The following is a 24,812-nucleotide window of genomic DNA, read 5'->3' on the forward strand; positions in this document are numbered from 1 at the left end:
GAGACCGGGTAGCCGCAGAGGCGGCAAGGGGAAAACCAGGCAGAGGGGTCAGGGAGACAGAGGGGGAGAGGGGGTGAGCCACAGCGGGTGAGAAGGGAGGGCCGCCCGTTCGGGGGCCGCAGGTGGAGGATGCCCCCGCCGCGCGCCCGGGAGGAGCGCCGGCCGCTGCTGGCGCGCAGGCCGCGGGGGCCCCGACGGTGGCGGCGGACGGCGGCGGCCGCGGTGCTGCTGGTGGAGGCGCTGGAGCGCGCCGCCTTCTTCGGCGTCTCGGCCAACCTGGTGCTCTACCTCAACAGCGCCCGCTTCCACTGGGACGGGCAGCAGGCGTCCCGCGCGGCGCTCGTCTTCCTGGGCGCGTCCTACCTGCTGGCGCCCGTGGGCGGCTGGCTGGCCGACGCCTACCTGGGCCGCCACCGCGCCATCGCGCTCAGCCTGCTGCTCTACCTGTCCGCCTCCAGCCTGCTGGCCGCCACCGCCTTCCTCGACGGCCGCCGCTCCTTCTGCGGGGAGGTGCCCGAGTCGCCGCTGGGGCCCGCCTGCCCGTCGCCGGACTGCCCGCGCGCCTCGCCCACCCTGTACTGCGCGCCCACGCTCTACTCGGGGCTGCTGCTGCTCGCCCTGGCCGCCAGCTCCATCCGGAGCAACCTCACCTCCTTCGGGGCCGACCAGGTGAGTGGCGGCTGGCAGAGGCCCAGGCGACGCGCGGGGCCCGCGGGGTTCGTGGGGGCTGAGACCGGGAGCCAGGGGAGACCTCGGGCAAACCACTTCCCCACTCTGCGCCCGGTTTCCTTATTCGAAAGAAAAGGGGCGGGGGGAGCCAACTCTAACAGTCACGATGGCCACGATGGCGATAACCGTAGCGGGTAGTTGCTTTTCTCCACGAGCCACCTTCACTGTTGTAACTCCTTTAATTCTCTTAACTATCCCGGAGGTAGGTGGTATTATTGTGTCCATTTTACAGGTGAGGACACTGAGGTTTGGGGATATTGATCAACCTGTCCAAGGTCACACAGAGAGCAGATCAAAGAGTGGGAAGCTGGACTTCAGGCCCCACCATGAGCCCCATATTTTTTTAAAGTTTATTTATTTATTTTGAGGGGCGGGGGGAAGGGCAGATAGAGAGGGAGAGAGAGAATCCCAAGCGGGCTCTGTGCTGTCAGCGCAGCCTCTGTTATGGGGCTCGAACCTACGAAGCTGTGAGATCATGACCTGAACAGAAACCAAGAGTGGGAGGCTTAACAGACTGAGCCACCCAGGCGCCCCCATGAGCCCCATCTTTATGTGTTATAGGGGTGGGGGGGAGGGGGGGTTAGGGAAGGAGAAAGCCTCTACCTCACCAGCAGTGCAAAGGTTGGTTCAAGCCAGTTTGTCCAGATCCCAGCTCTGCTACTCACTACCCAGGAGCATTGGGGCAAATATTTTAACTGATGAGTGTTTCTCTGTATGCTTTTGGACAGAGCATGGCACATAGGAGAAATTCAGTAAATATTTACTAAACAAATGAGTAAATGCCTAACCACGTGGCTATGTTTTCATAGCTTTCCTCAGTAGGATGTTAGACAATAATTTTAAGTAATATGTAATATGATTAAACCAGCTATGGTGTTAGTGAGCCAAATCGAGGCAGAACTGCATGCAGAATGTGATTATAGCCCGGAGGGCAGCCTTCCAGCCCTTCCATAGGAAAAAAGACCGGGAATCAGCTAAAACGGGAAACAGGAAAAAAAACTGTAGCAGTGGTCAGGCCACTGGGCTAATTGTACTTTTCCCTCACTGTCTCTGTTTTTCAAATGTTCTTTCATTGTATGTATTCACCACCATAAAGGGTGACATTTTAAAAAGAATCATTGCATCCAGCTGGCATCCACAATTCCAGTGTCCTTGCCAAGGACTTCCTCATCCGGCCTGTTTGGATTCTTTGGTGATGGGGGACTCAGTGCCCCCTGGGCAGCCTGTCCAGTCCTTGGATGCTGTCGACCTGCCTTCAGACTAGGAGATCCCCAACATCGACCAATAGGAATCCCTCTTCTTCCCTTCGTTGTACTCTTTCACTGACATCTGGTATACTGCCAGGGGCCCTTAATCTGTGCCCTTGACCTCACTGACCTCCAGAGAGCCTCAGCCATCCAGTGCCCCCTGTCTCTCCTTCCACCTGGTGGCAGAACTCCAGTGACATCAACAGTGATAACTGCTCTCGAACATTCTCCTGTTTTCTGAGCTTGGCCTTTGGGTGGGGCAAAGCCAGACTGGGAGGCTGCCCCCTGGGGTCCAAACCTGACGTAGGACAGGCTGGAAACACTGAAATGGTTTCAGGCAGGGGTGGACCTCACTGGATTTGAGTTCTTTAAAAATGTCTCTGGCTGCGGTGGAGAGTGGATGGGGGTGACAGGAGTAGGTACATCAGAGCGGTAAGGGGCTGCTGCAGAATTTAGGGGGGCGGTCAGATGAAGGATGTGTGGGTGGGAAAAGTTGGCAGCATCTGGCAGACAGCCATACCCAGGAGCTGCGGTTTGAACACCCTTGCTGATTTCAGAAAGGGCCATCCATCATTCTTGACAAAGTGCTCATTTTGGGAGAGCTCATTTATATCCTGAATGGGCTGCTGGTCTTCCCCTTAGAGTTGCAATTGTCGTATTCATTTACTTCCAATGACTAAATGGAAGTGGCTGCACGTAATAGGACTTATTTAATTTTCTGCTTGAAAGTCGACAGCAAAAATTCTCGTTGAGTGGACAGGCCCCTCCTTCTCCATTGCCGAGAGGACCCCTCAGAACCTCCGAGGGGATGCATCCGTATGGACTCTAATTTTATATTTGGAAAAGGAGCAAAATACATACTTTTTCCCCCCACGCAGTTACAGAAAGTAAAGCTTGACAAAAAGAGCTTTTTTTTGGGTTTTGAGATGTGGCGGTTTGTTGAAAGGGCGACGGGTGTAATGTGCACAGAATCACCTAGAGAACTGACCTCTAGTCCTCACTGCCTTTTAGAAATGCAGACGCCTGGTCCCTGCCCCAGATCTACAGAGTCAGAACTGGGACCGGGGTCTGGGAGAGGTGGGATCAGTCAGTGCAGCTGACCCGAGCCAGCAGACCGGAAGGGGGCCTGGGGCCTGACTGTTGCAGATTGATCCAAATCCTGGGTAAAGACTTTCAGTCCTTCTGCCCTTGCTGGGGGGCCTGGTTTTGTTTTTTTGTTTTGTTTTGTTTTGTTTTCTCACCAGGCCAGAACCCTCTCTTGGGGCTGTGTCCAAGCCCACCTCTGTTTTCGCTGATATGCCAACCTTGTTTGACTGCCCGTATACCAGAGGGAGCGAGTCGAGGGGAAGGGATGAGCCAGAATAGAAAACTCTGCATCTCCAAGTTGCAGAGGAGATTCTCAATTAGACTTTTAACTGTTTTTTCAGTAAGATGCGTACATCATATTTAATAATGCGGAACAGACCTGATCTTTATTGGCCTTCTTCCGATTACAAAGGTGATGCGTATAAAGGTTGTTCAGTCAAAGACAAAGGGAGAAATCAACCGGAAACGAGCAAAGTGGCATCAGACATCTGTTGTGTGCGCTACTTGGTGAACATAAAAAGGCGCCGTGAGCCGCGAGCATGAAAAAACAGCTGTGCCAAATGTCCTGGTCATTAACAAGTGACTCCCAAGGGAAAGGTTTATTCATTCAATGCATAGATATTTATTGAGTGTCTAGTTAGTGATCCGGGGGTAGGAAAGTGCTGGAATGTTCACCCACTGACCCAGGAAGTGCCTCTGTGGGAAAGGGGGCGCAGGCACATCGTGGCGGGGTGCCCCTGGACCTCCTGGGCCCTTACCCTCACGCCTGCCCAGCAGGTGATGGATCTTGGCCGCCATGCCAGTCGCCGCTTCTTCAACTGGCTTTATTGGAGTATCAACGTGGGTGCCGTGATGTCGCTGCTGGTGGTGGCCTTTATCCAACAGAACGTCAACTTCCTGCTGGGCTACGGCATCACCGTGGGCTGCGTGGGCCTGGCCTTCTTCATCTTCCTCTTTGCCACCCCCATCTTCATCACCAAGCCCCCCACAGGCAGCCAAGTGTCCTCCATGCTTAAACTTGCTCTCCAAAACTGCTGTCCCCGGCTGTGGCACCGACACTCCACCAGGTGAGGAGAGGGCTCGTGGCGAAGGGGGCCGCGGAGCCTGGGGAAGGGCGGGGCTTCTCCCGGGGAGGCGCAGTCCAGTTGGAAGAACATTCCGCTCCACCTCCCGCGGTAACCCTTTATGACAACCTGCTCTCCGGGGACCAGAGCTGCCCACTGTGACGGAGGTCAAGGTGCTGGGTGGTGATACTGCAGTGGGTGAACTGTAGAAAGTGAGAGGATGTTAATGGTCCTGACGGTGTCGGTGCCTGTGAAGGTAGAGGTGGCGGTGTTTGTTAGCGAATCAATGGCGACCGACCGTGGCAGGGGAGGCGGTGATGACGGAGATAGTACCAGCAAAGGCTGTTGGGATACAACACCACCCTGACATTAGGTATGAGAACGTCTAAGAAGTCAGCCAAACTTGCTCCTACTCCACTAGCCGGCATCCCAGGGAGGGAGGTTCTTGATCTTGCAAATGCACGATGCCTTCCTTTTGCTCTTCTCCTTCCTAAGTTAATTGGCTGCTTACGCCAAGCCGACTTGGAGGCCTTGGAGCCAGTTACAGATCCTGTCGGTGGGATCGAGGCGGGAAAGGTGCGGAACATGTTTTTCCAAGCTGGTGCATTGCTGTGGGGTTTTGTTTTAAAATTAAAAAAAAAAAATTAACGTTTATTTTATTTATTTTAGAAAGGAGGGGTGGGGCAGAGAGAGAGGGAGGCACAGAATCCGAAGCAGGCTCCAGGCTCTGAGGTGTCAGCACAGACATGGGGCCTCACGCCTGTGGCTGGAGCTTGCCACAACAAGGTGTCTGGGTTGCCAGAGGAGGGAGCTTTCCAAGAGAGAATGTTCCAAAGGGAAGGAAGCAGGAGCTGTTGGTCCTTCAGGAGGCTTGAAATCCCAGAGCATCACCTCTGCTCATTCCTTTGGTCAGCACAGCTACACGGCTGGCCCAGATTCAAGGGCAGGGGAACTAATCACCCATTAGTGGAAGAGTGTCATCACATACTGGGAGGGGAGAAGGTGATGGTGGCCCTTCTTTGGAAATGACCACACTGGTGTTATCCCTTTTGGCATCTCAAAGGCTCAGATCTTGCGGTTCGTGGGTTCGAGTCCCGTGTCAGGCTCTGTGCTGACAGCTCAGAGCCTGACCCGGCTTCGGGTTCTCTGTCTCCCTCTCTCTTTGCCCCTCTCCCCCCCCCCCCCCAAATAAATAAGCATTAAGGAAAAGTTTTAATTTTCAAAGGATGCGGCAAAGGGCAAAGGTCATAGCAGTGGTTGATCTATCCTGTTTCCCCGATCACTTCCCTTGCACCCCTACCTCTCTGCTCCCTCCCTCCTCATCCGGTAGGGAGAGGGCTGTAATGTTGCCTGTGGAGGAGTCTGGACTTGGAGACAGCAAGCAGGGTTTTTGGGGGGCGTATCAAACCTGGGCCAGCCTCTCTGAGTCAGGCTTGGACAGGGACTTCCCTGCTTCCCACTGAAAACTGATGCTGCGAGCCAAAAATCCCCCAAGACTCCGCTCGCCACAGTCACTGGTCTACTTTCTCCGGGACCACGGGGCCACGGCTCGGGTGGGATGGGTCTTGATCAGCCACCTGCGTGAGAGAGGAGGTAATAGGGAGGACGGTGACTGGGAGTGTAGTGAGCACTGCGGGAGGCTGGCTCTGGGGGGCGATCGTCTCCCTAACGACGATAACGGTGAGGATGCTGAGGCTGGGGAAGGTGGTGCTCCTGGTGGAGGGAGGAGGTGGGTCATTTTGGAGGTGATGGCTACGGTCACTGGTGAGAGGGGAGCAAGATTAAATTAGGGGCTGGCGATGGCCGTGGCGGTGGTGATGATGGTTGCTATTTTATTTGCTGCCGTGGCCCCACAGAGACTCTCAAGGCACCCAAACGCTGCCTGCGCAGAGGTCTCCCCAGCCCGGCCCCACCCCGCAAGAGGACATGGCCAACTTCCAGGTTCTGGTGAAGATCTTGCCCGTCATGGTGACCCTGGTGCCCTACTGGATGGTGTACTTCCAGGTGAGTGTCCTGACCTTTCGTCCTGGCGACACTGGCTCCCCAGTCCCCCGACTGGGCTCGGCTCTCACGGAGCATGTGAAAAGGGGGTCAGGGGTTCACAGAGTGAACTGGGGCTACATGGGGCCTGGTGCAAAGCCATCTTGATAATTTTTAAATGTTTATTTTTGAGAGAGAGAGAGAGGGGCAGAGAGAGAGGTGGGGACAGAGGATCCGAAATGGGCTCTGTGCTGACAGGAGAGAACCTGATGTGGGGCTCGAACTCACAAACCACGAGATCATGACCTGGGCCGAAGTCAGATGCTCAACCGACTGAACCGCCCAGGTGCCCCCCCTTCCCGGGCCCACCATCCTGATAATTAATAGCATGAGGAACTCTGGAGACAGGTCTGAGGCCCCATGACGTGAATGTCACCCCCATCTGTCTGGGCCTCATGTATAAAACAGGTGGCTTCGAGGCTGTAACAGCTCTACGGCATTCAGATTCTCGGCCGTGGCATCTGAGGCCCAGAGAAGGTGTGCCCGTTGCTCAATGCCTCCCGGCCAGCTAGGGGCGAAGGTTGAATACATGGCAGCAGTGATCCCCCACCCCAGTGGTCTCACAACCACCTGCAGAGCTTTAAAAAAACGGATTCCATGTCCTACCCCAGACCCCTGAAAGAGAACCGCTGGGGGAAGTCTCTAAGAATAAGAAACTGATGCTGGTACTCAGCCAGGTTAGAGAGCTACTACTCCCCACCATTTCCTGAGGGGAAGGTTAGCAGTGCGTGTGTGTGTGTGTGTGTGTGTGTGTGTGCGTGTGTGTGCGCACAGGGTGGACAGCAGCCTACCCCAGCCTCTACCCTCCAGACCACAAGGTCATCGCCTTCCATATCCCCTTCGTAAGAAGCTTGTTTCGAGTTACAGAAGATGGGGGCTGTGCAGGGCCAGCCTGCTACTTGGGGGTGGCACAGGGAAGGTGTCCATGATGGGACAGGACATGGGGTGCAGGTGCCCGTGGCTGACTGTCAGTCATACTGGTTGTCAGAATATTGACATCCTACATACCACCAGGTAAATAGCCGTGGTCCTGAGCGACCCAAGTGCCCTCCCCTGCCCCTCCTGTGGGATTGTGTGTTATACAATCCCCTGTGTTATACGGCAACCAAAGGGGTGATACCTGTGGGTATCAGTGGGCGGTGGGCCCCCCCCGGGAGCCTGCTCCTGCACCCGTGTCCAGTGCCATTCTGGTGGGTTCGTGCCTATGCGGCGTCTGTGCTGTGTCAGCCTGTGGGACTCAGCCTGGCCTCGGTGTCAAATGCCAGCTCCCCGCGGGGACAGCCATGTCATTATCTTCCCTACGTCAACAACCACTTATCCACGCCCGCTCTGTGCCAGGCCCTGGAGACACAAATGTGAGTCGGACCAGCTGTGCCCAGGCTCTGGGACAAGGCTGCACACGCAACGCACAGGCCTGGGAGCAGAGCGCAGGAAGACAGGAAGCTCCCCTACGGGGCCTGGCTCCCCGAGGAGGATGGAGGGGAGGGAGATCAGCTCCCCGCTCCCCTCCCCCCAACCCAGGCTGGGGGAGGGGACCGCGGGGAGCTCGGCTGCAGAATGGCCCTCTGGGAGCTGGGAGTCTCCCGGCCTGAAGGTGAGGCCTCCACCTCTCTTGGCAGATGCAGTCCACGTATGTCCTGCAAGGTCTTCACCTCCACATCCCGAACATTTTCCCTGAGTACCCGTCCAACAGTTCCGTGGCTCTGAGAGCCGAGGGCAGCAGCTACAAGGTAAGAGACCACGTGGGCGTCCAGCCCCCCACTTCAGGCCCCGCTGGGTGCCTCCTCCTCCGAGAAGAGAAGGAAACGAAGCAGCTTCCACACCCAGGGGGCAGGGGGTCCTCAGGGAACGGGAAAAGCGCCTGGGGGATGGGTAAAGCTGTGCCCCAGCCCAGGCATCCTGCCAAGATGCTCAACTGCTCGGAAGAATTCAGGCCGGCTTTGCTCCCACCCGTCTCCGCCAGGCCCTCAGATAGACGCGCCAGGGACCCTCAGTTCTATCCTGAGTCCCCTCACTCTCGGGGACCCCCGGATGCCCAGATGTCTGCCTTCTACCGGGACTTTCCAAACCAGTTCTTTGGCATCCCAAAGACTCATCAAAGGTCCTAGGAACTGGCAGCTAAATGACATTGGCCGCTATACCTTTGTTCCCTGCCCAGGGAAGACATCACTGATGAACCTTGACATGTTTTCGTGCTAGGCCCAAGAATGTACCAGGCAGCCGCTCCCCATTGGTAGACTTAGAGGAACCCATCTGCCCTCCCTGATCTAACCCCATCAGCGATTTCCACAGCTGAGGAATGTGCATTTCAGAGAGGGGAGAGGGCCGACCCTGGCCCACCCAGGGACAGTCTGGAGGCCAGTTCTCCCAACTCCGGCCCAGAGCCCTTTCTGCTCCGCTAGCCTGCCTTGCTTGGCTCCCTCTCGCCCAGATCCCGGAAGCCTGGCTCCTCCTGGCCAACGTCGTGGTGGTGCTGATCCTGGTGCCCGTGAAGGATCATTTGCTCGACCCTTTACTGCTGCGTTGCCAGCTGTTGCCCTCGGCCCTGCAGAAGATGGCACTGGGGATGTTCTTTGGTTTTGCCTCCGTGGTTGTGGCAGGTGAGTGGAGGGACTCTGGGAGGGAAGCTGGCCTTTGTCTGGGGTCGGGGGAGGCTGGCTCCATTTCGGGCTAATGCTGGAGCCGTGGGCCCGGGGCCAAGAACACCTTCCTGCCACGGATGCCACCTTGGCTTCCCAGAGGGCGTGAGCTGAAGGGGACCCTCCTCCTCCAGTCCAGCCTCCCCTCGTCCTAACGAGTGAAGAAACTCAGGCCAAGAGAGGGAATAAGGTGTTCAGTGGGATGGAAGTTCCCTAAAGCCAGGGTTCTTTCTTTCTTTTTCATTTGGTGCCCATGGGCACCCAGTCAATGGGCTCGATGAATGTTTCAGACACTCAGCCACTTAAAAAAAAAAAGAAAGAATTTATCATTTATTCTCTCCTTTCCTCCAGTTCTAAAGGATTTGCAGCCATTTATAAAATGGTCAAGAAGCCTTTTGTGCTACTGCACAAACCTGAGTCCTTTTCAATTAGAAACTGAATGGTTCTGAAGTTACTTAGCGTCTGTGAGTGCCATCTTCTCAATGGGGATACAATGGGGATTCAGCCCTGGTGCAGGACCGGGCCTCCGCCCTCACGGAATGTAGTCTAGCAGGAGTGTTCTGGGGAAACCCCCAGTACTGTGCCTGGATCACAGGTAGGAGGCAGGGGGGAATTCAAGCTCGATAAACAGTATCGTGTTAACAAGGATGAAAACCAAACCACGTTTCTTTTCGGTGCCGTGCTTTAATGCACCCTGTCCTGTTTCATCGTCAAAGCAACCCCGGGAATTTTGTTCTCACTCCTTGCACGTGAGCACTGGGTCTCAGAGAGCTTACGTGGTTTACCCAAGGTCACACAGCTAGCCAGCGTGGCAGGGCCAGGATTGGAACCTGAGTCACCCAACACCACATCCAGCGTTCGTTCCACTACAGCACAGCTGCCTCCTAAGCAGAGAAGGGGAAGGAGAGAAAATGAAGCTTTGCAAGCCAGGTTAGAAAACCATTCTGTAACACTTGATCCTGCAAGTGGACACAAGTCGTGTGGTCGCACGGAAACGGGGCCAGCAGCGAAATCAGACACACCGGGGCTCTCAAATCCAGCCCCAGCTACTCATTAGCTGCGTAACTGTGGGCTGGGTGCTTAACCTCATTTTTTTTTTAATTTTATTTTTTATTTAATTAATTTTATTTTATCTCATATGCAAGACTGCATATTATTTTTTTAAATACGAAATTTATTGTCAAATTGGTTTCCATACAACACCCAGGGCTCATCCCAACAGGTGCCCTCCTCAATGCCCATCACCCACCCTCCCCTCCCTCCCACCCCCCATCAACCCTCAGTTTATTCTCAGTATTTAAGCATCTCTTATGCTTTGCCTCCTTCCCTCTCTGTAACATTTTTCCCCCTTGTTCTCCTCACCCCCGGGTCTTCTGTTGAGTTTCTCAGGATCCACATATGAGTGAAAACGTATGGTATCTGTCTTTCTCTGCCTGACTTATTTCACTTAGCATAATACTCTCCAGTTCCATCCGTGTTGCTACAAAAGGCCAGATTTCACTTTCTCATTGCCAAGTAGTATACCATTGTATATATAAACCAAACTTCTTTATCCATTTGTCAGTTGATGGACATTTAGGCTTTTTCCATGAATTGGCTATTGTTGAGAGTGCTGCTATAAACGTTGGGGTACAAGTGCCCCTATGCATCAGCACTCCTGTATCCCTCGGGTAAATTCCTAGCAGTGCTATTGCTGGGTCATAGGGTGGATCTATTTTTAATTTTTTGAGGAACCTCCACACTGTTTTCCAGAGCGGCTGCACCAGTTTGCATTCCCACCAACAGGGCAAGAGGGTTCCTGTTTCTCCACATCCTCACCAGCATCTATAGTCTCCTGATTTGTTCATTTTAGCCACTCCGATCAGGGTGAGGTGATATCTCAGTGTGGTTTTGATTTGTATTTCCCCGATGAGGAGTGATGTTGAGCATCGTTTCATGTGCCTGTTGGCCATCTGGATGTCTTCTTTAGAAAAGTGTCTATTCATGACTTCTGCCCATTTCTTCACTGGATTATGCCTAGCACATAACAGGCTCTCAATTAATGCAAGTTGTCCCTGTGAATGACTACAAAACCTCTTCTGAGCTTCCTAGCAGCCAAGGCAAAAATCAAAGGGTTGAAACTCAGATCTGGGACCTCCACCCTGCCCCTGGGCCAGTATCCTCTTCCTTACCTGCTGCTCAGTCTTCGGCTACCTAGTGAATACCTACTACATGCCAAGCTCTGCCATGGGCTAAGCTGCCCACAGTGGGCCTGACTCCAGTCCCCCCCTTCCCCCCACTCCAGGAGGCCTAGAGATGGAGCGTTTACAGTACATCCATCGGAACGAGACGGTGTCCCAGCAGATCGGGAAGAATGTGTACTACGCAGCACCTCTGTCCATCTGGTGGCAGGTCCCTCAGTACCTGCTCATCGGGATCAGTGAGATTTTTGCCAGTATCCCAGGTATGCTGGACCCCTCCCCCTGCTCTCGCACCAGTGATGGGCTCTGCCTGGTGCCGCCTCGGGCCAAGTCAACGGCCTCACGGCCACAGCTTCTCGGGTTCGTGCGGGTGGAGGAAGGCCAGGTTCCCTAAGTGGGGCTGCCTTTACCCAGTGGGGACTTCCCAGCATCTGGTTTGTGCCGGGCACCGTGATGGGCCCTGCAGATTTGGAGGGGATTAAGACGCTCCCGTAAGGACTTCCCACACAGTCCCTGGTGCCGTGTTCTTCATCCCCCGGGTCTGTGCATTTGCTGTTCCCTCTGCCTCAGGTTCACAGTGAACAACCATTTCCCCTTCCCTTCTGAGCCTAAATGCCAGTTTCTCCGTATGGCCTTTTCCGAGGCCCCCCAGGCAGAGGGAGTCGTTCTCTCCTCCTGTTGCCAATGTCTGTCCCGGCACATGGGGTGCTGCGTTGTCAGAAAGGCAGCACGTGTTTGTCTCCCCGGCCGGGCTGTGAGCCAGAGCCGTAGGGTGGGCGTGGGCTCTTCACTCAGCCAGGGAGCAGCTTACTCAGCTGCCGGCCAGGGCTAGGCTCGGGGAGGGGACTCAGAATTGGGAGGCATCACCCAGACGGTAAACCCAGTGGAGGACTGTGGAAGGGACCCTAGGGTGTTGGGAAAGCCCGGGGACGAGGTGGGGAGGAGGCAGGTGGGCAGCGGGGGCAGGACTCAGCAGGTGGCAGGAAGGAGGTCACAGGCAGGGGAACAGCATTGGCAAAGAGCTGAGCTTTGTGGGGAGTATCCGGAAGGCTGGGAGGTGCAGGGCCAAACCTGGATGTTGAAGTTTCTTCTGGGGGCCATAGTCTCACACACACACACCCAGTGTAGGAGACTTTTGCAGGGAAAGGATCCCATTAGACGTGTTTTAGACCCATCTGAGTGTGTGAGGAGGAAGACAGGAGGCAGGGGAGTTTAAGAGGCGTTTGCAGAGGCTGGGCAGGAAATAACCATGTCTGCAGTTTGGTCCAGGGCAGAGGGAAGAGGAGGAGGGGAGACAGAGCAATGTGGGGGCGTCCAGGTGGAGGGGAACAGACGAGCAGGGCGGAGGCAAGGGGTCGGTGGTGCATGGGTGTCGTCCTAGCCACGTAGTGGGCGGTCCTGCCAGGGAGGCCAGGGTGGGGGCTTGTTGAGTGTGGGCTGGGGGCCTCGGACTCCGTCTCTGCCTCTCCACCGGCCTGATCCCACCCCCCTCCCTCTGCAGGCCTGGAGTTTGCCTACTCGGAGGCTCCTCGCTCCATGCAGGGTGCCATCATGGGCATCTTCTTCTGCCTGTCAGGAGTGGGCTCACTCTTGGGCTCCAGCCTCGTGGCACTCCTGTCACTGCCAGGGGGCTGGCTGTACTGCCCCAAGGACTTCGGTGAGTGTGGGGCCCTCCCTGGGGGTGGGAGGCTCAGAAGGGTCGTGGCAGCTGCTAAGTGACTTGACCCCGGGCAGAATGAAAATTCGCAGGCTGGACTCGGGAGAACCGGGTTCTAGCCCAGACTTGGCCAGTCGCCCACAATGTGGCTTCCCCACGTTGGGCCTCAGTTTCCCTAACTGTCAAAAAGGAACCCGTGTACTCAGCAGGCCTCCAAGGCTCCTTCCTGCATCTGGAAGTCTGTCATTCTGGCTGAAGGGCCACCTTTACCTTTCCCTGTTGTGTTGGTGTTTTAAGCCCCGTAAAGAATAGCTAGCAACCAGGGAGTTACAGAAGCCACAGGAAACAGGCCAGATGCTAGAGGGCTGTCTGCCCGCCCACTGCCCGCACCTTCTCAGCGGCCAGTCCCAGGGGAGCCCTGCCCGACCCAACCCAAATGCCAACCCCTCCTTTTCCCCAGGGAACATCAACAATTGCCGAATGGACCTCTACTTTTTCCTCCTGGCCAGCATTCAGGCTGCCACGGCCCTCCTGTTTATCTGGATCGCTGGTCGCTACGAGAGGGCAGCTCAGGGCCCAGTCTCTCAAAGCTGTCCCAGCAGGGATAGGGGCTGAGCACGCCGCCCCCCTCCCCCCCGACCCCTCGCTTCTCTCCCCAGGACACAGACAGCAGCAGTCCCAGGTGGGGGTTCCTTGAGTTTATTCTGTACCCGACATTAGGATGAAATGGTTCCCATAAATAAGGGGCATAAGCCCTTCCTCACGAGCATGGTCCATGATGGGGGGTCAGGGCAGAGGGGGCCTGGGTGGGAGTCCATTCGAGTGACCAGGCGGGGGACTTGGATCAGCGAGCACCAGAGGGTGGGCAGGAGGCTGCCGGGGCTGGCGGCCGATGGTGCTGGGCCGGGCAGGCCGGGCAGGCGGGGAGGGGTCAGGAGCTGCCCCGGATCCTCTCCATGTAGCTGCGCAGCTCCTCGGGGTCCTTCAGTCCCATGTCCTCACATACCCAGCGGATGTCCTCCTCGCCGGCCACCAGGATGGACTGCACGGCAGGGGCCCCCACGGGCTCCTCAGGCGGCTGGGCTGGGGGGGCTGGCGCAAACGTCACAAACTCCACGCGCTTCCGCCGCCCCCCGGCTTCCTTCCGGGCCAGGGTGCTCGAGGAGCCGGCGGTGCCCCCGGAGGGGGCCTGGGCCAGGGTCAGGGCCTCCCCTCCTCCCCCACTCTCGCAGGGGCAGCCCCCCTCCCCCTTGGGCAGGCCGGGGGACTGCCGGTCCAGCTGGCGGCTCAGTTCCTCCTGGTCAGTGCCCAGCCAGACCCAGTTGTGGGGCTGGGGGGAGGCGGGGTCGGCGGCGCCGTCGGGGGGCTCCTTGCGCTGGTAGCGCAGCACGAAGACCACACCGTTGACCAGGAAGATGAGGATGGCCAGACAGAAGATGCCCAGCAGAGCGTACATGCCCAGCTCTAGGTCGGTGACCCGCTGAGGGGCGGGGACCATCTCCTCTGCTTCCTCCTCCTCCTCCTCCTCCCCTCCGGCCTCCTCCTCTGCCAGCTCAAACTTGCCCCTCACGCCCCCCCTGTCCCCAACACCGCCCGCCTCCCATCGTTTACGGCCCGTGCTGGCCTCCGTGGCTGGAGAGCTCCGGGCAGGGCTGGATGGGAGGGCGGGGGCCAGGGTGGGAGCAGGGGGCAGCCCCAGCCAGGCGGTGCCGGAGGCCAGCGGCACACGGTGGCGGCCCCGGCGGCAGGGCTCCGGCGGGTGCAGAGCCACGTGCAGGGGCAGCCCCTCGGCACCCGCCCCACTCACCACCACCCCGAGCAGGGCGCCCCGCTCCTCGGCTGGCAGGATGGCACCGGGCTCCTCAGCTGAGACAGACAGTCCCAGGTCATGGTGGTCGTAGAGCTCAGCGGGGGCCAGGGTGCGGTCAGAGAAGGACAGCCAAAGGGAGAGGGCCACCTCCTGTGGGGCACACGGACACAGGCAGAGACATGCGAGGGCACGCACGCATGCACACAGAGACCACTCCCACAGAGACAGGCCACACGGAGGAGAGATCAGAGAGAAAACAGACACAGGCAAATGGACAAAACACAGGGAGAGAGGGGACGTGCGTCAATCACCTGTCTGCCACTCAGCCCTGGGGTCTGAGTCATCGGGAGGGTCCTCAGAGCCATCTAATCAACCTCCCACTGCCACACTCCAGCCAGCCACTGCTTGGTCACCTCCAGCTGCAGAGAGCTCACTACCTTATAGGGCAGTCAGACCTCATTCTGAAAATGCTAAGGTGAGGGGTCCAGGTACCTCCCACCCCCCTGTCAATAGCCCCCATCTGGAGATGTTGACCTCATCCCCCTGACCCCCAGCTGTCACCTGCTTTGGGGCGGGAAAGGCTGACTGTGCCCAGCACGTGGCTGTGACCTCCCCGGGGTGGGCAGTGCCTCGGCTCAGGGCCAGTGAGATGCCCATCACCGGCTGCACCCGCAGCTCCAGCACCGAGACCTTGTCATCCGTCACGGCCAATGCCTGCTCCCCCAGGATGGAGTCAGACAGTGGGGAACGCACCTGAGGGTGAGAGGGAGCTACAAGTTGTGGGGGGTGGTAGGTACACAGACAGGTCTGAGTCAACGGAGGGTCCTCCCTGGGCCCTCCGCCCTGGGCCCAGCATCTGCACGGGCTGCTTTTCCCCACCCTTTGCACTCCATATGCCCTATACATACCTGGACCCCAATCCCATGCCCAGGGACAGTTTCCTCCTCTCTCAAGACCTGGCCCCCACACACCCACCCCTAGCCCTTCATTCTTGGAGGATATCCCCCATTACAGGGCCACCCTATTCTCCCCCAGCCCCCAATCCCACTGGGCTCATACCTGCCCATGAACACTCCCGGGGGGCACCTCCACCCTTGCCAGGGGGTCTGCTCACCTCGATGGAGGTGACACCGGGCTCCCGGCCCACCAGGACGCGTCCGCCCTCCAGTGAGGCTACACGCGGGTCCTGCACGCGCGCGTGCGGCGCCACAAGGTGGGACACGTCCAGCAGCCAATCGGGGCCGAGCAGGTAGGTGAGGCGGCGGCCGCCGTCCAGCGGATGGGCCGCAAAGGGGACAAGGAAGCGCACGCCTGCGCGCTGGTACTGCAGGCGGCAGCCTCGGGCGCGCCGCTCCGCCTCCTCTGCAACCGCGGGAGCTTCGGGCTCCGGCACCCTGTGGGGAGGGGAGGGGCCCGGGGGCGGGGCGTCAGCTCGGGCTCCGCCCCCAGCCTCTGAGGGCCCCGCCCACTGGAGAGCAAGAGAGGGACAGAGCGAGATACACACACACACACACACACACACACACACACACACACACACACACACACACACACTGGTGGCACCATTCTTCGAGCACAGTCACACTTCTCCCCGCTGGTGAGGCGCCACAACCCCGTTCCTAACTGGTGCCTGTGCCTGTCCATCAAGCCACTCTTGCCCTCTTGCTCCTAACTGGAACTCTTGGCTCCTGGGGAGGCGAGGAGGAGCCTCACCTTTGGCTCTGGCGGGACTCTCAGTATTCACTGAGCTAGGGGCCATCTCAGGCTTTGAGGACACAACAGTGAACGGGCTAGACAAAAACCTTTGCCTTCAAGTCTTAATCGCGGGGAGGAGCGTGAAGGGGGTGGACAGACCACAAACAGATGAACGAGGTTCTACAGTCATTAGAAAGTGATAAATCCTTCAGAGAAGTGAGGCGTGGAAGAGGGAGAGGGAGGCAAGGAGGGTGGAGGTCTGCAACTACAAATGAAGTGGTGAGAGGCTGGGTGGTGAAAGGCGGGTGGGTAGGAGGAACCGGAAGCAACCGGGTAGTTTTTTAGACACCCCCCCCCCCCACCCCGCCCCGGTGCGTGGGACCAAGGCCACATTCCCTACAACCTCTCTCGGTCCCAGAGCGACTTCGCCAAGGCCTCCACTCACCCTTCGGCTGGGCCGGGGACCCTCCAGCCTCGGACCTGCTCCAGGGTGGTGTCGGTCAGCTCGATGCGCAGGGGCAGCAGCGGGGCCCATACCGTCAGCCGCAGCGAGGCCCGCAGCCGGCGCCACCAGAAGTCCACCCGCACCCCGCGAGCGCCTTGGCTCTCTTTGCCAGCCACAAACACAGCGTCGCAGGTCTCGGACACCTACGGGAGGGCAGGAGCTGGGCTAAGTCGTGGGAGACAGGTGTGGACCACAGAGGGCTGCCCTGACCCCTCGCCGTGAGAAGGGGCAGGGCTGAAATTCGTGGTGCATGTCACTGGCATGTTTTAAGATTACGAAGATTTCGCCATGCAGTCAAGATCCGCTCTGGAGGAACCAGCCATCCCCCAAGTTCACCCCGGGGGTTCAGCTGGGGAAACTGGCTATCCGCGTATAACAAAGTCTTTCTCCTGGCCGAGGAGCATTGGAGCCCACAGATTTGGCTCCTCATTAGTGCTGGCCTCTGGCTTTCCTGCTGGAGCCACCTGGCAACCCACCACAGGAAGGAAGGCAGAGAGCCAGGCCAGACCTACCCACCCCAGAGCCCTCAGGAAGGAACTGCACACAGGGCCAAAGCGGCGTCATAAATGGCAAGACGCCTTTTCCAGGCAGGCAGCAAGGAGTTAGGAAACACGGGCTCTGGGCTTCTCCTCTTTGAACTTCAAAGTGTGGAAAGTCGCCCTCCCCTTTTTGTCTTTTTACCTCATGGATCGTTACCAGGCTCTGATAATTATCACTGATGCTTTTAATTCTTGCAACGGAATAACATATTCCCATTTTAAAGCTTAGAAAACCGAGGCTCAGAGAGGTTAAGAGACTTGTCCACGATCACACAGCTAACCGATCACACAGCTAACTGATAATAAAAATGGCTTTCAAACTAAAATCTGTTGATCACAAGGTATATACTCTTTAAGTGGGCTTTACGTAGAACGCGGCTAAAATTCACACACCTGGGATCGAGAGTCGCGTGTTCTACTGACTGAGCCAGCCAGGCGCCCCCAAAGTGCTCTGAGCTCTCCCCAGCTCAGTTCATCTGTCAGTGCAGTAATGAACGTGAAGGTGCCTAAGCTGGGGCTGCTGCGGTTACATAGCTCCCACCTGACTGTGCACAGAGGCGGTGGGAACAAAAGAAGTTGAATCTGGGGTTCCCCCGCTGAGGTTTCTGGTGCCAGTAAGAAACTTCTCTCGGGGACCTGAGTGGGGAAGGCGTAGGTCCATCACTGGGCACACTCACACGGGGTCGGCGTGTGCCACTCACCTGCAGGACCTGTGTGTTGGCCGACTCGCAGCCGATGTGCTCGGTCACCTCCACCAGGGCACCCCCACCGTCCACAGTGACGAGGCGCACAGGCACACGCTGCGGCTCTCCGGTCAACGGAGCCGTGTTCACCAGCTCCTCAGCCTGGGGGTGCGGGAGGAGCTTAGCCCCAGCCTCTTTGCCTCACTTGGCCGCGGGCCTGGCCAAGCACGGGTGGGGGACTCCTTACCTTGGCCAGTGGGACAAGGGCTCTTATGTCCCGCTCCGACACCAGGATCTCCCACACCATTTTGTCCTTCTCTGCTTCGGGGGCCTGGCCTGGGTACTCCAGCTGCCATGTGACAGGGCGAGTGACCGCCACACCCCCACTAGTGCCATTCTCCACCAGAAAGTCCACCGACAGGAACTCGGATAGTTCAAGGGGGCTGCTGGCCAGAAGAGGGGGAGAGAGAGAGAGAGACAGACAGACAGACAGACTGAGTGCTTGCTAGTGGCCACACGCTATTGTAAGCACTTGCTATATTCATGAGGTGGGTCCTAAGACAATCCCCGATTTACAGATGAGAAAACTTAAGTACAGAAGTTCTAGAACTTGCCCAAAGTCACAGAGTGAAAGGCGGCAGGGCTGGGATTAAACTCAAGCATCCTGGCTCCAGGGCCCAAGCTCTTACATGCTCTTGGCTTCTGGAAGGTCCGTGTAATCACTTCACCACCCCCCTGGAAAGCTTGCTTGCTCTCCTGCCTTCCTGGGCCCTCTCCACTCAGACTTCTGCTTTCCATGGCCATTCAGGTGGCAACAGCACCTGTGTCAATTTCTACCAAGCAGGAAGAGTCACTTCGAAGCCCCAGGACCGGCACTCGACCCCCTGAATAATAACCCTCATAGCTTCCTTCGATCAAACACTTGCTGGGGCGCCTGGGTGGCTCAGTCGGTTGGGCGCCTGACTTCGGCTCAGGTCATGATCTCACTGTTCGTGAGCTTGAGCCCTGCGTGGGGCTCTCTGCTGTCCGCGCAGTGCCCACTTCAGATCCTCTCTTCCCCTCTCTCTCTGCCCCTCCCAGCTTGTGCTCTCTCAAAAATAAAGAACACATTAAAAAAACAGACAAAAAAACCACTTGCTGGATGCTTGCCATAGAGGATCTTATTTCATATTCACAAACCCCGAGGGATGCATTATTAGCCCCATTTTGCAGGTGAGGAAACTGAGGCTTGGGGGGGGGGGGTGGTAAAGGCGGAAGTGAACTGGCTTGCCCGTGATTATTCACCCAAAAGTGTCGGAACCAGGACTCAAACAGGCGTTACCATGCTGACGGCCTCGGCCCAGGCTCAGAGAGTAAATCAGAGATCATGTTAACCACAGCTGAGCTTTTTTGGAACTATCAATGGGCCAGAAAAAGGGCCCCACTTGGTGGTTGCGGGAGGCAGGGTAGGGGCTGTGAGGGCTGGAACTGAGTGGCCGGGATAGGCTGGCATCACGTGACTAAGACTCACGGACACTCACTGCAGGTAGCTGCAGCTAGACACGAATACGTAGGAGCTCGACGAATGACTGTCTGCTTTGTGCTGCTTCCTTGAAGGAGTCTGTTCTGTGCTTGCTCCCGTGGGGCTACGGAGGCGGCGTGGCAGCCCCCTTCCCTTGGGCCCCAGAAACCCGCTCACTCCTTCCCCTGCTCCTCCGGGGAGGGAGTTGCCCACCTGGAGTCTGGCCCCGTGGGCCCGGCACGGTGGCAGGTGATGAGAGTCGTGTGGTGCTTGGAGGCCTTGAAGCGGTCCAGCTTGGCAGTCCACAGGCTGGGCTGGGCGGGGCGGGCAGCCGTCACGTGCAGCCCCTTCTTCACCTTGATCCTGGGGAGAGGACGCAGGCCCAGTGTGTCGAGGCGGGTGCCAGACTATGGACCGAACGAGGAGCAACTCAAGGGGCTCCAGGCACCGGCCTCCTGTCTGGCCTCCCTGACTCCCGTCGGAACCTCCTGCTCACCATCCTCCCATCCACAAGGACCCCATCTCGATGCGCGTCATGCCACACAGCTCTCCCCAGCACCCAAAGACCCCAGCACCCAAAGACCCGCTGCCCCCAGCGTCAAGTCTAATCCCGGCATCGAGGCCCTCCAGGATCTGCTCTGGTTTCGTCTTGGCCTGTAACATCTCTGTCACCCTGCCCCAGCTACACCGAAAGTTCTTCCCCCACCCACAGCCCATTTATGCCCGAGTCTTTGCTCAGGCGGTGCGTTCAGCCTTCTACCTCTGCTCGTTCTTCAAGCCTCCAGCAACTCGAATAGTTTCCTTTAGGAAGCTCTTCCGGGGGCAGGATGGATTTCTCCCTTGCTCCGCCCCTAATGCAGGCCCCCACCGTGCCTTGTGCCTCCACCAGAGCATATCCCCCAGCGCATGCCGTACAGCTCCCTTCCCTACCCGTTGGTCCCCTTAGTGCCAGGTGGGGACCGGGCCTTGCTACTCTCTGTAGCTCCAGAGTGGAGACACAGGGCTTGCATATTTTAAGTGTCTACGAAAGATCTAATGAGTGTGCAAGTGAGCACAGGACAGTGTGACAGACGGGGACGGGACAGGCACTTGGGAGACGCACAGGGACAGGACACACACAAACCCAAATATGAGAGAGAGGCACGTCATACTCTGCAAATCCTCATCAGTGGAATGGGGGTGGGGGGGGCTACTTTGGGGAACTTCCTGTAGAAGGGGACACAAAAAGGAGAGCCTTTCTGTGGGGGAGGAGCAGGCTCTGTCCAAAGGTGAGGGGCAGGCAGGAGAACATGCAGATGAACGTGACTGGGGCAAACATCCCATTAGAGCATTAACCACCCCCAGGCACCGCACTTTCCAGTTTCCAAGTCGTCTCCTGTTTTCCCTCCCTAAAGCCCTCACAGCTGCCCTGTGAAGAAGGCAACGTCAGCCCCACTGGACAAGGAGTCTCAAGGAGGTGACAGGGGAAGGGGAGCTTCCTATTCTGACTCCAAGTTCAGGGCTGTGCCCGCTGCTGGGTCCTGCCTGCTGCCAGGACAATCACGGCTCTTGGCCTGGAGGGGTTTTGGTGGGCTCGTGTTTGCAGAGATCAAGGGTTCCAGTAAGGACCCCAGAAGGAGAAGGCACCTGCCCTGTCTTCCTGCAGAGGCCCCTGCCTCCAGCCCACCCCAGGAGCCCCGTTCTCACCGCAGGGTCAGGACACTGGCTGTGAAGTTGTGCCGGAGCAGGAGGGTGGCACTGAAGAGCTGGCCGGGCCGCACGGGCACGTCGGGCACCCGCAGAGTCACCGCCTCATCCAGGGGCACCTCCTGGTACCGCGGGGGGGTCCGCGGGGGCGCAGCTCCACGCTGCCCACCGGAAGAGCCTGCTCCCTGGCATCCTCCTCCCCGCCGGGGCCACAGCCCCCAGAGCCCTCAGCTGCGGGCTCCAGCGTGTAGGCCAGCTCGGCCCGCGTGCTGGAGCCCTGGGAGAACCAGTGGGAGGGAAACTCCAGCTCCACCACGCAGGCGCCTAGGGATGGCTGCAAACACACAACAGCCAACGGTTGGCATGGCGGGGGCTGGGGGGGGGGGCGGGGCGAGTCCCAGCATCCACGGTAGGAGATGCAGAGCTAGAGGGGTCCTCCTGCTGCAGGACCAGCAGCGGCCACAGTGACACAGCCAACCAGTCACGTGACTGGGGCCAGGTCTCGGAACTCATCCAAGAGCCACGCTTCTGCCTGTGGGAACAGCCTCATTCCAAAGTGAGCCAATCCCAGTGCCTCCCCCCTAATTACGCCCTGGGACCACCCTGACTACACCCCAGCCTTCTAAGAATCCCAAAGCCCTCAAAATACCTCTTTCCAGTGGATCCCTGTGCTAGACCCCCCCAAAACAGTGGAAGTTGCCATTATAAAAGTGATATTAACAACAGCGTGAACGCTTGCTGGGTGATCACGCTGTGCCAGGCGCTGGCGCTGGGCTAAAAGCTATTCTTGCGTTCATTTCATTCATTCTTTATTCTAGCTCCGCACGAGGTAGGCATCGTTATTACTCCATTTTATAGACGGGGAAGCTGAGTCCCAAGAAAATTAAGTTACTTGCCCAAAGGCATCACCAACGGACTGACTTCCTTAAGGGTCCCTAAACCACCCTCTCAAAGGGTCCCCATGAAAGCTAGCGGAGCAGGAAGGGAGTCAGGTGGTCTGTGACTCCCACACCAGCCGGGGGTGGTAAGCCCTCTCTTCCCTACCCCAGGGCCGTCCTCTGGTCGGCACAGCAGGCCGGGCAGCTTAGGCAGGGCCCGCCCACTCACCTGGAAGTGGCAGGCTCGGTGAGCAGTGCCTGCAGGGTGAATGGCGTGGAGCCGGGCACAGGGCAGGCTGCCAGGCCCCGGCGGCCAATCCTGCCCTTTGAGGTGGAAGAGGACGCGGGCGTGGGGCTCTGCTGGGGTCACAGCCGCTTCCACTGACACAGCCCGCACATCCCACGGCACTGGCCGTTGGTGGGGCTCAGTGACCCGTGGAGGGACCACCTGGAGGGAGAATAAGGGTGTTCACAAAGCAGGGGGTTGAGGGAAGCAAGATCTGGAAAGATGGGATGCCAGGCCTCCAGCCCCAGCTTGGCAGGAGAGGGCATTTGCAGGCCTCCGGATGATGGGGAGCACAGCTGGGGCTGGGGGGACTCCGGAGCCACATACAGCAGCCCTCAGCTCTGAATCCTTTTAGCCGGGGAGTCCCTGGTGCCATCTCCTTACCTGCTGCGTCGCAAAGGGCGGGTAGGAGGCCCGGAGAAGTGGCTGGGCCCTGGGCCACGGCTGCAGGAGCAGGAAGGTCTCAGATCTGGAGCCCAGAGAGGAGTTGGCAGGTGGATAGCGGTCCACCTGCTGCACCCGGAAGTGCTCAGGGGCATCAAGGAGCTCTAGGGCCGCAGGCAGGTAGACAGGATCCAAGGGGTCCTGTTCACAGTCCACTGAGGAAGAAGGGATAGGGATGGTGACAGCTCCAGAGCTGGCAGGGCTGAACTGAGCTCCGTTCTGGGGCACAGTTGTCCCATTTCACAGATGAGGAAACTGGGGGCTCAAAGAACCTCACACAGGTAGCACGTGACAGGGCCAGGATTTGAAGGTATATCCCAGACAGGATGCCAGCTTCCAAACCATTCCTCCTTCTACCTTCCATAGACTCAGACCTTCCTCCCTTGAGCAGAACCTTCTCAGCATTTCACCCTCATTCCTGCCCCCTTACCTACTTGCCTCTGATATCGAGGCATCTGTAGGGTACAGTTCTCCCTAGACAGAGCCTGCGCAGTAAAAGGTGGCGACAAGGTGGGCTTTGTAGAAGCAGAGATGCTGTCTGTCCCTGAGCCCTTGGCCAGACTTGTCTGGGCATCCACCCAGCCTTCCCCTCCATCATCACCATGGCAACCCTGCACGGGTTGCCTCTGTACCCAGTACTGGGTACTGGAGTGCAAAAGTGGGATTGGGGCGGGGGCAGGGGGCCCATGAGCCTGGGGAGAGAGTCAAAATATTCAGTGACTAGAGGGGCAAAGGACCCCGGAGACCATATTGGGTTTGTACCGACTATTAGTCAGCCCCAATAAGAATAAATATTTTTGTACACTAACTACATGCAGACTACTATTTAAAACGTTTTACGTATATTAACTCTTCAGTTTGTGTACTAACTCTGAGACCCAAGCCCTGTCACTATTATTTCCACGTTACGGGTGTGGAAGATGAGGCTGAGGTCGAGGGACTTGCCTTGGGGTCACCCGGCTGGAGACAGGTGTTGCCGGGAGTCAGAGCTCAGGCATTACACCCAGAGGGATACTTCACCTCCGCTCCCTGTGCTGCTTGCAAGGGTGACCACTGCCGGCTGTGCTCCCTGGAATGTGGGTCTCTCCCTCCTCCCTTAGAGTCCGGGGTGAATGTTGCCTCCTCCTTCAAGGAAGCCCTTCTTGATTGCGGGACCTCTCACCAGTACCCTCAGTCTTTCCCCGGCTAGTCGCCTCATCTGAATTAGTTGTCTTCCTGTCTATTCACAGGGGGACTTGTTCTACTCATTCCAGAATCCCCCAAGCTGGGCAGCTCTCCCTGGAGATGATGCTCTGGGAGCCTGGAGGACTGCGTGTACATCTTAATTCTGACTCCGTGAAGCTTGGGTCCATCATTTAACATCTCAGAGCCTGAGTTTCCTCACCTGTAGAATGAGCATTTAGTGACACCGTGAAGAGGGGAGGGCTTTGTAAAGTGCGGAGTGCTGTCTGGGGGGAGAGGGGTTATTGCTACTGAATAATGGATGTGACAAGGCCTTCCTCATCTCTTAGAAGGGGTTATTAGGGCTCCTGCTGGGTCCCCTGGGGAGGGGAGCAGGTGGCTGAAAGCAGCCCCGGAGCCAGCTTCCTCCGTGCCCCATCCTGGGCTTGAAAGATGGTTTCAACCTCTCTCCAGACCCTCCCCACCAAGGAGCGTGTGTCTGAGAGGCTCCAGCCGTCCTGCCCCCAAGTGTAACAGGTAAGTGACTAGGGCTTCCCCGGGGGCAGCCCCTGACCTCCGGTCCTCCTCCTATTTCACTGCCAGGATAATTATAAGATGCTATGTGGCCTGACTCCCATGGACTTCCAGCACCCAGAGCTCAGCTCTCACGGGGAGGGTGAGGGGGGTAGTGAATGCCTCACTATCCCTCCCCCACCTCCACTCTTCTGTGGTGTCATCCACCTAGCAGCCACAGCCCTGCCAAGGGCAGTCTGACCCCCCACCCCGGGCACAGGAGAGTCGCTGCTCCTTCCTCCAGTGATAGGGATCGCCGCAGGATTCAGGAAGGCACGGATGGGGCAATCCCTGGAGACTCCAAGGTCAGCTTGCTCTTTGGGGCAAGGGGAGGGCGGCTGCGCACCTCGCAGGTCCCAGGCATAGGGGCTGCTCCCCGTTCCCGTGGGAGCTGGGTTGGTGGTGGGGG

General features: G+C 57.8%; 2 protein-coding genes and 1 long non-coding RNA gene across 4 annotated transcripts in view; 2 read left to right on the plus strand and 1 right to left on the minus strand.

The window, feature by feature from the left end:
* On the plus strand, positions 1–13,408 carry SLC15A3 (solute carrier family 15 member 3). 2 transcript variants are annotated; one of them, XM_019414558.2, is made up of 8 exons: positions 1–669; positions 3,837–4,129; positions 5,983–6,130; positions 7,786–7,896; positions 8,598–8,766; positions 11,090–11,248; positions 12,487–12,642; positions 13,103–13,408. In XM_019414558.2, the coding sequence occupies exons 1-8, from the start codon at positions 130–132 to the stop codon at positions 13,255–13,257; spliced, it is 1,731 nt and encodes a 576-aa protein (XP_019270103.2). In that variant the 5' UTR covers positions 1–129; the 3' UTR covers positions 13,258–13,408. The 2 variants fall into 2 exon arrangements, with proteins under 2 accessions (XP_019270103.2, XP_019270104.2); XM_019414559.2 differs by having other exon boundaries at positions 3,840–4,129.
* TMEM132A (transmembrane protein 132A) overlaps positions 13,326–24,812 on the minus strand; it is a 12,134-nt gene continuing 647 nt past the window's right edge. Inside the window, 11 exon segments of the mRNA XM_053899654.1 lie at positions 13,326–14,602; positions 15,014–15,205; positions 15,567–15,846; positions 16,593–16,795; positions 17,893–18,036; positions 18,122–18,320; positions 19,589–19,738; positions 21,062–21,207; positions 21,210–21,395; positions 22,169–22,387; positions 22,610–22,824. Coding sequence (XP_053755629.1) covers positions 13,574–14,602; positions 15,014–15,205; positions 15,567–15,846; positions 16,593–16,795; positions 17,893–18,036; positions 18,122–18,320; positions 19,589–19,738; positions 21,062–21,207; positions 21,210–21,395; positions 22,169–22,387; positions 22,610–22,824 — 2,963 coding nt within the window. The 3' untranslated portion in view covers positions 13,326–13,573.
* LOC128776142 (uncharacterized) overlaps positions 24,611–24,812 on the plus strand; it is a 2,628-nt gene continuing 2,426 nt past the window's right edge. Inside the window, exon 1 of the long non-coding RNA XR_008421118.1 lies at positions 24,611–24,708. This is a non-coding gene — a long non-coding RNA (uncharacterized LOC128776142). The remainder of the gene's footprint in view (positions 24,709–24,812) is intronic.

The sequence above is a fragment of the Panthera pardus genome, unplaced genomic scaffold, assembly GCF_024362965.1.
Source record: "Panthera pardus isolate Hobbes unplaced genomic scaffold, ASM2436296v1 HiC_scaffold_12, whole genome shotgun sequence".
NCBI classification, from domain to species: Eukaryota; Metazoa; Chordata; class Mammalia; order Carnivora; family Felidae; genus Panthera; species Panthera pardus.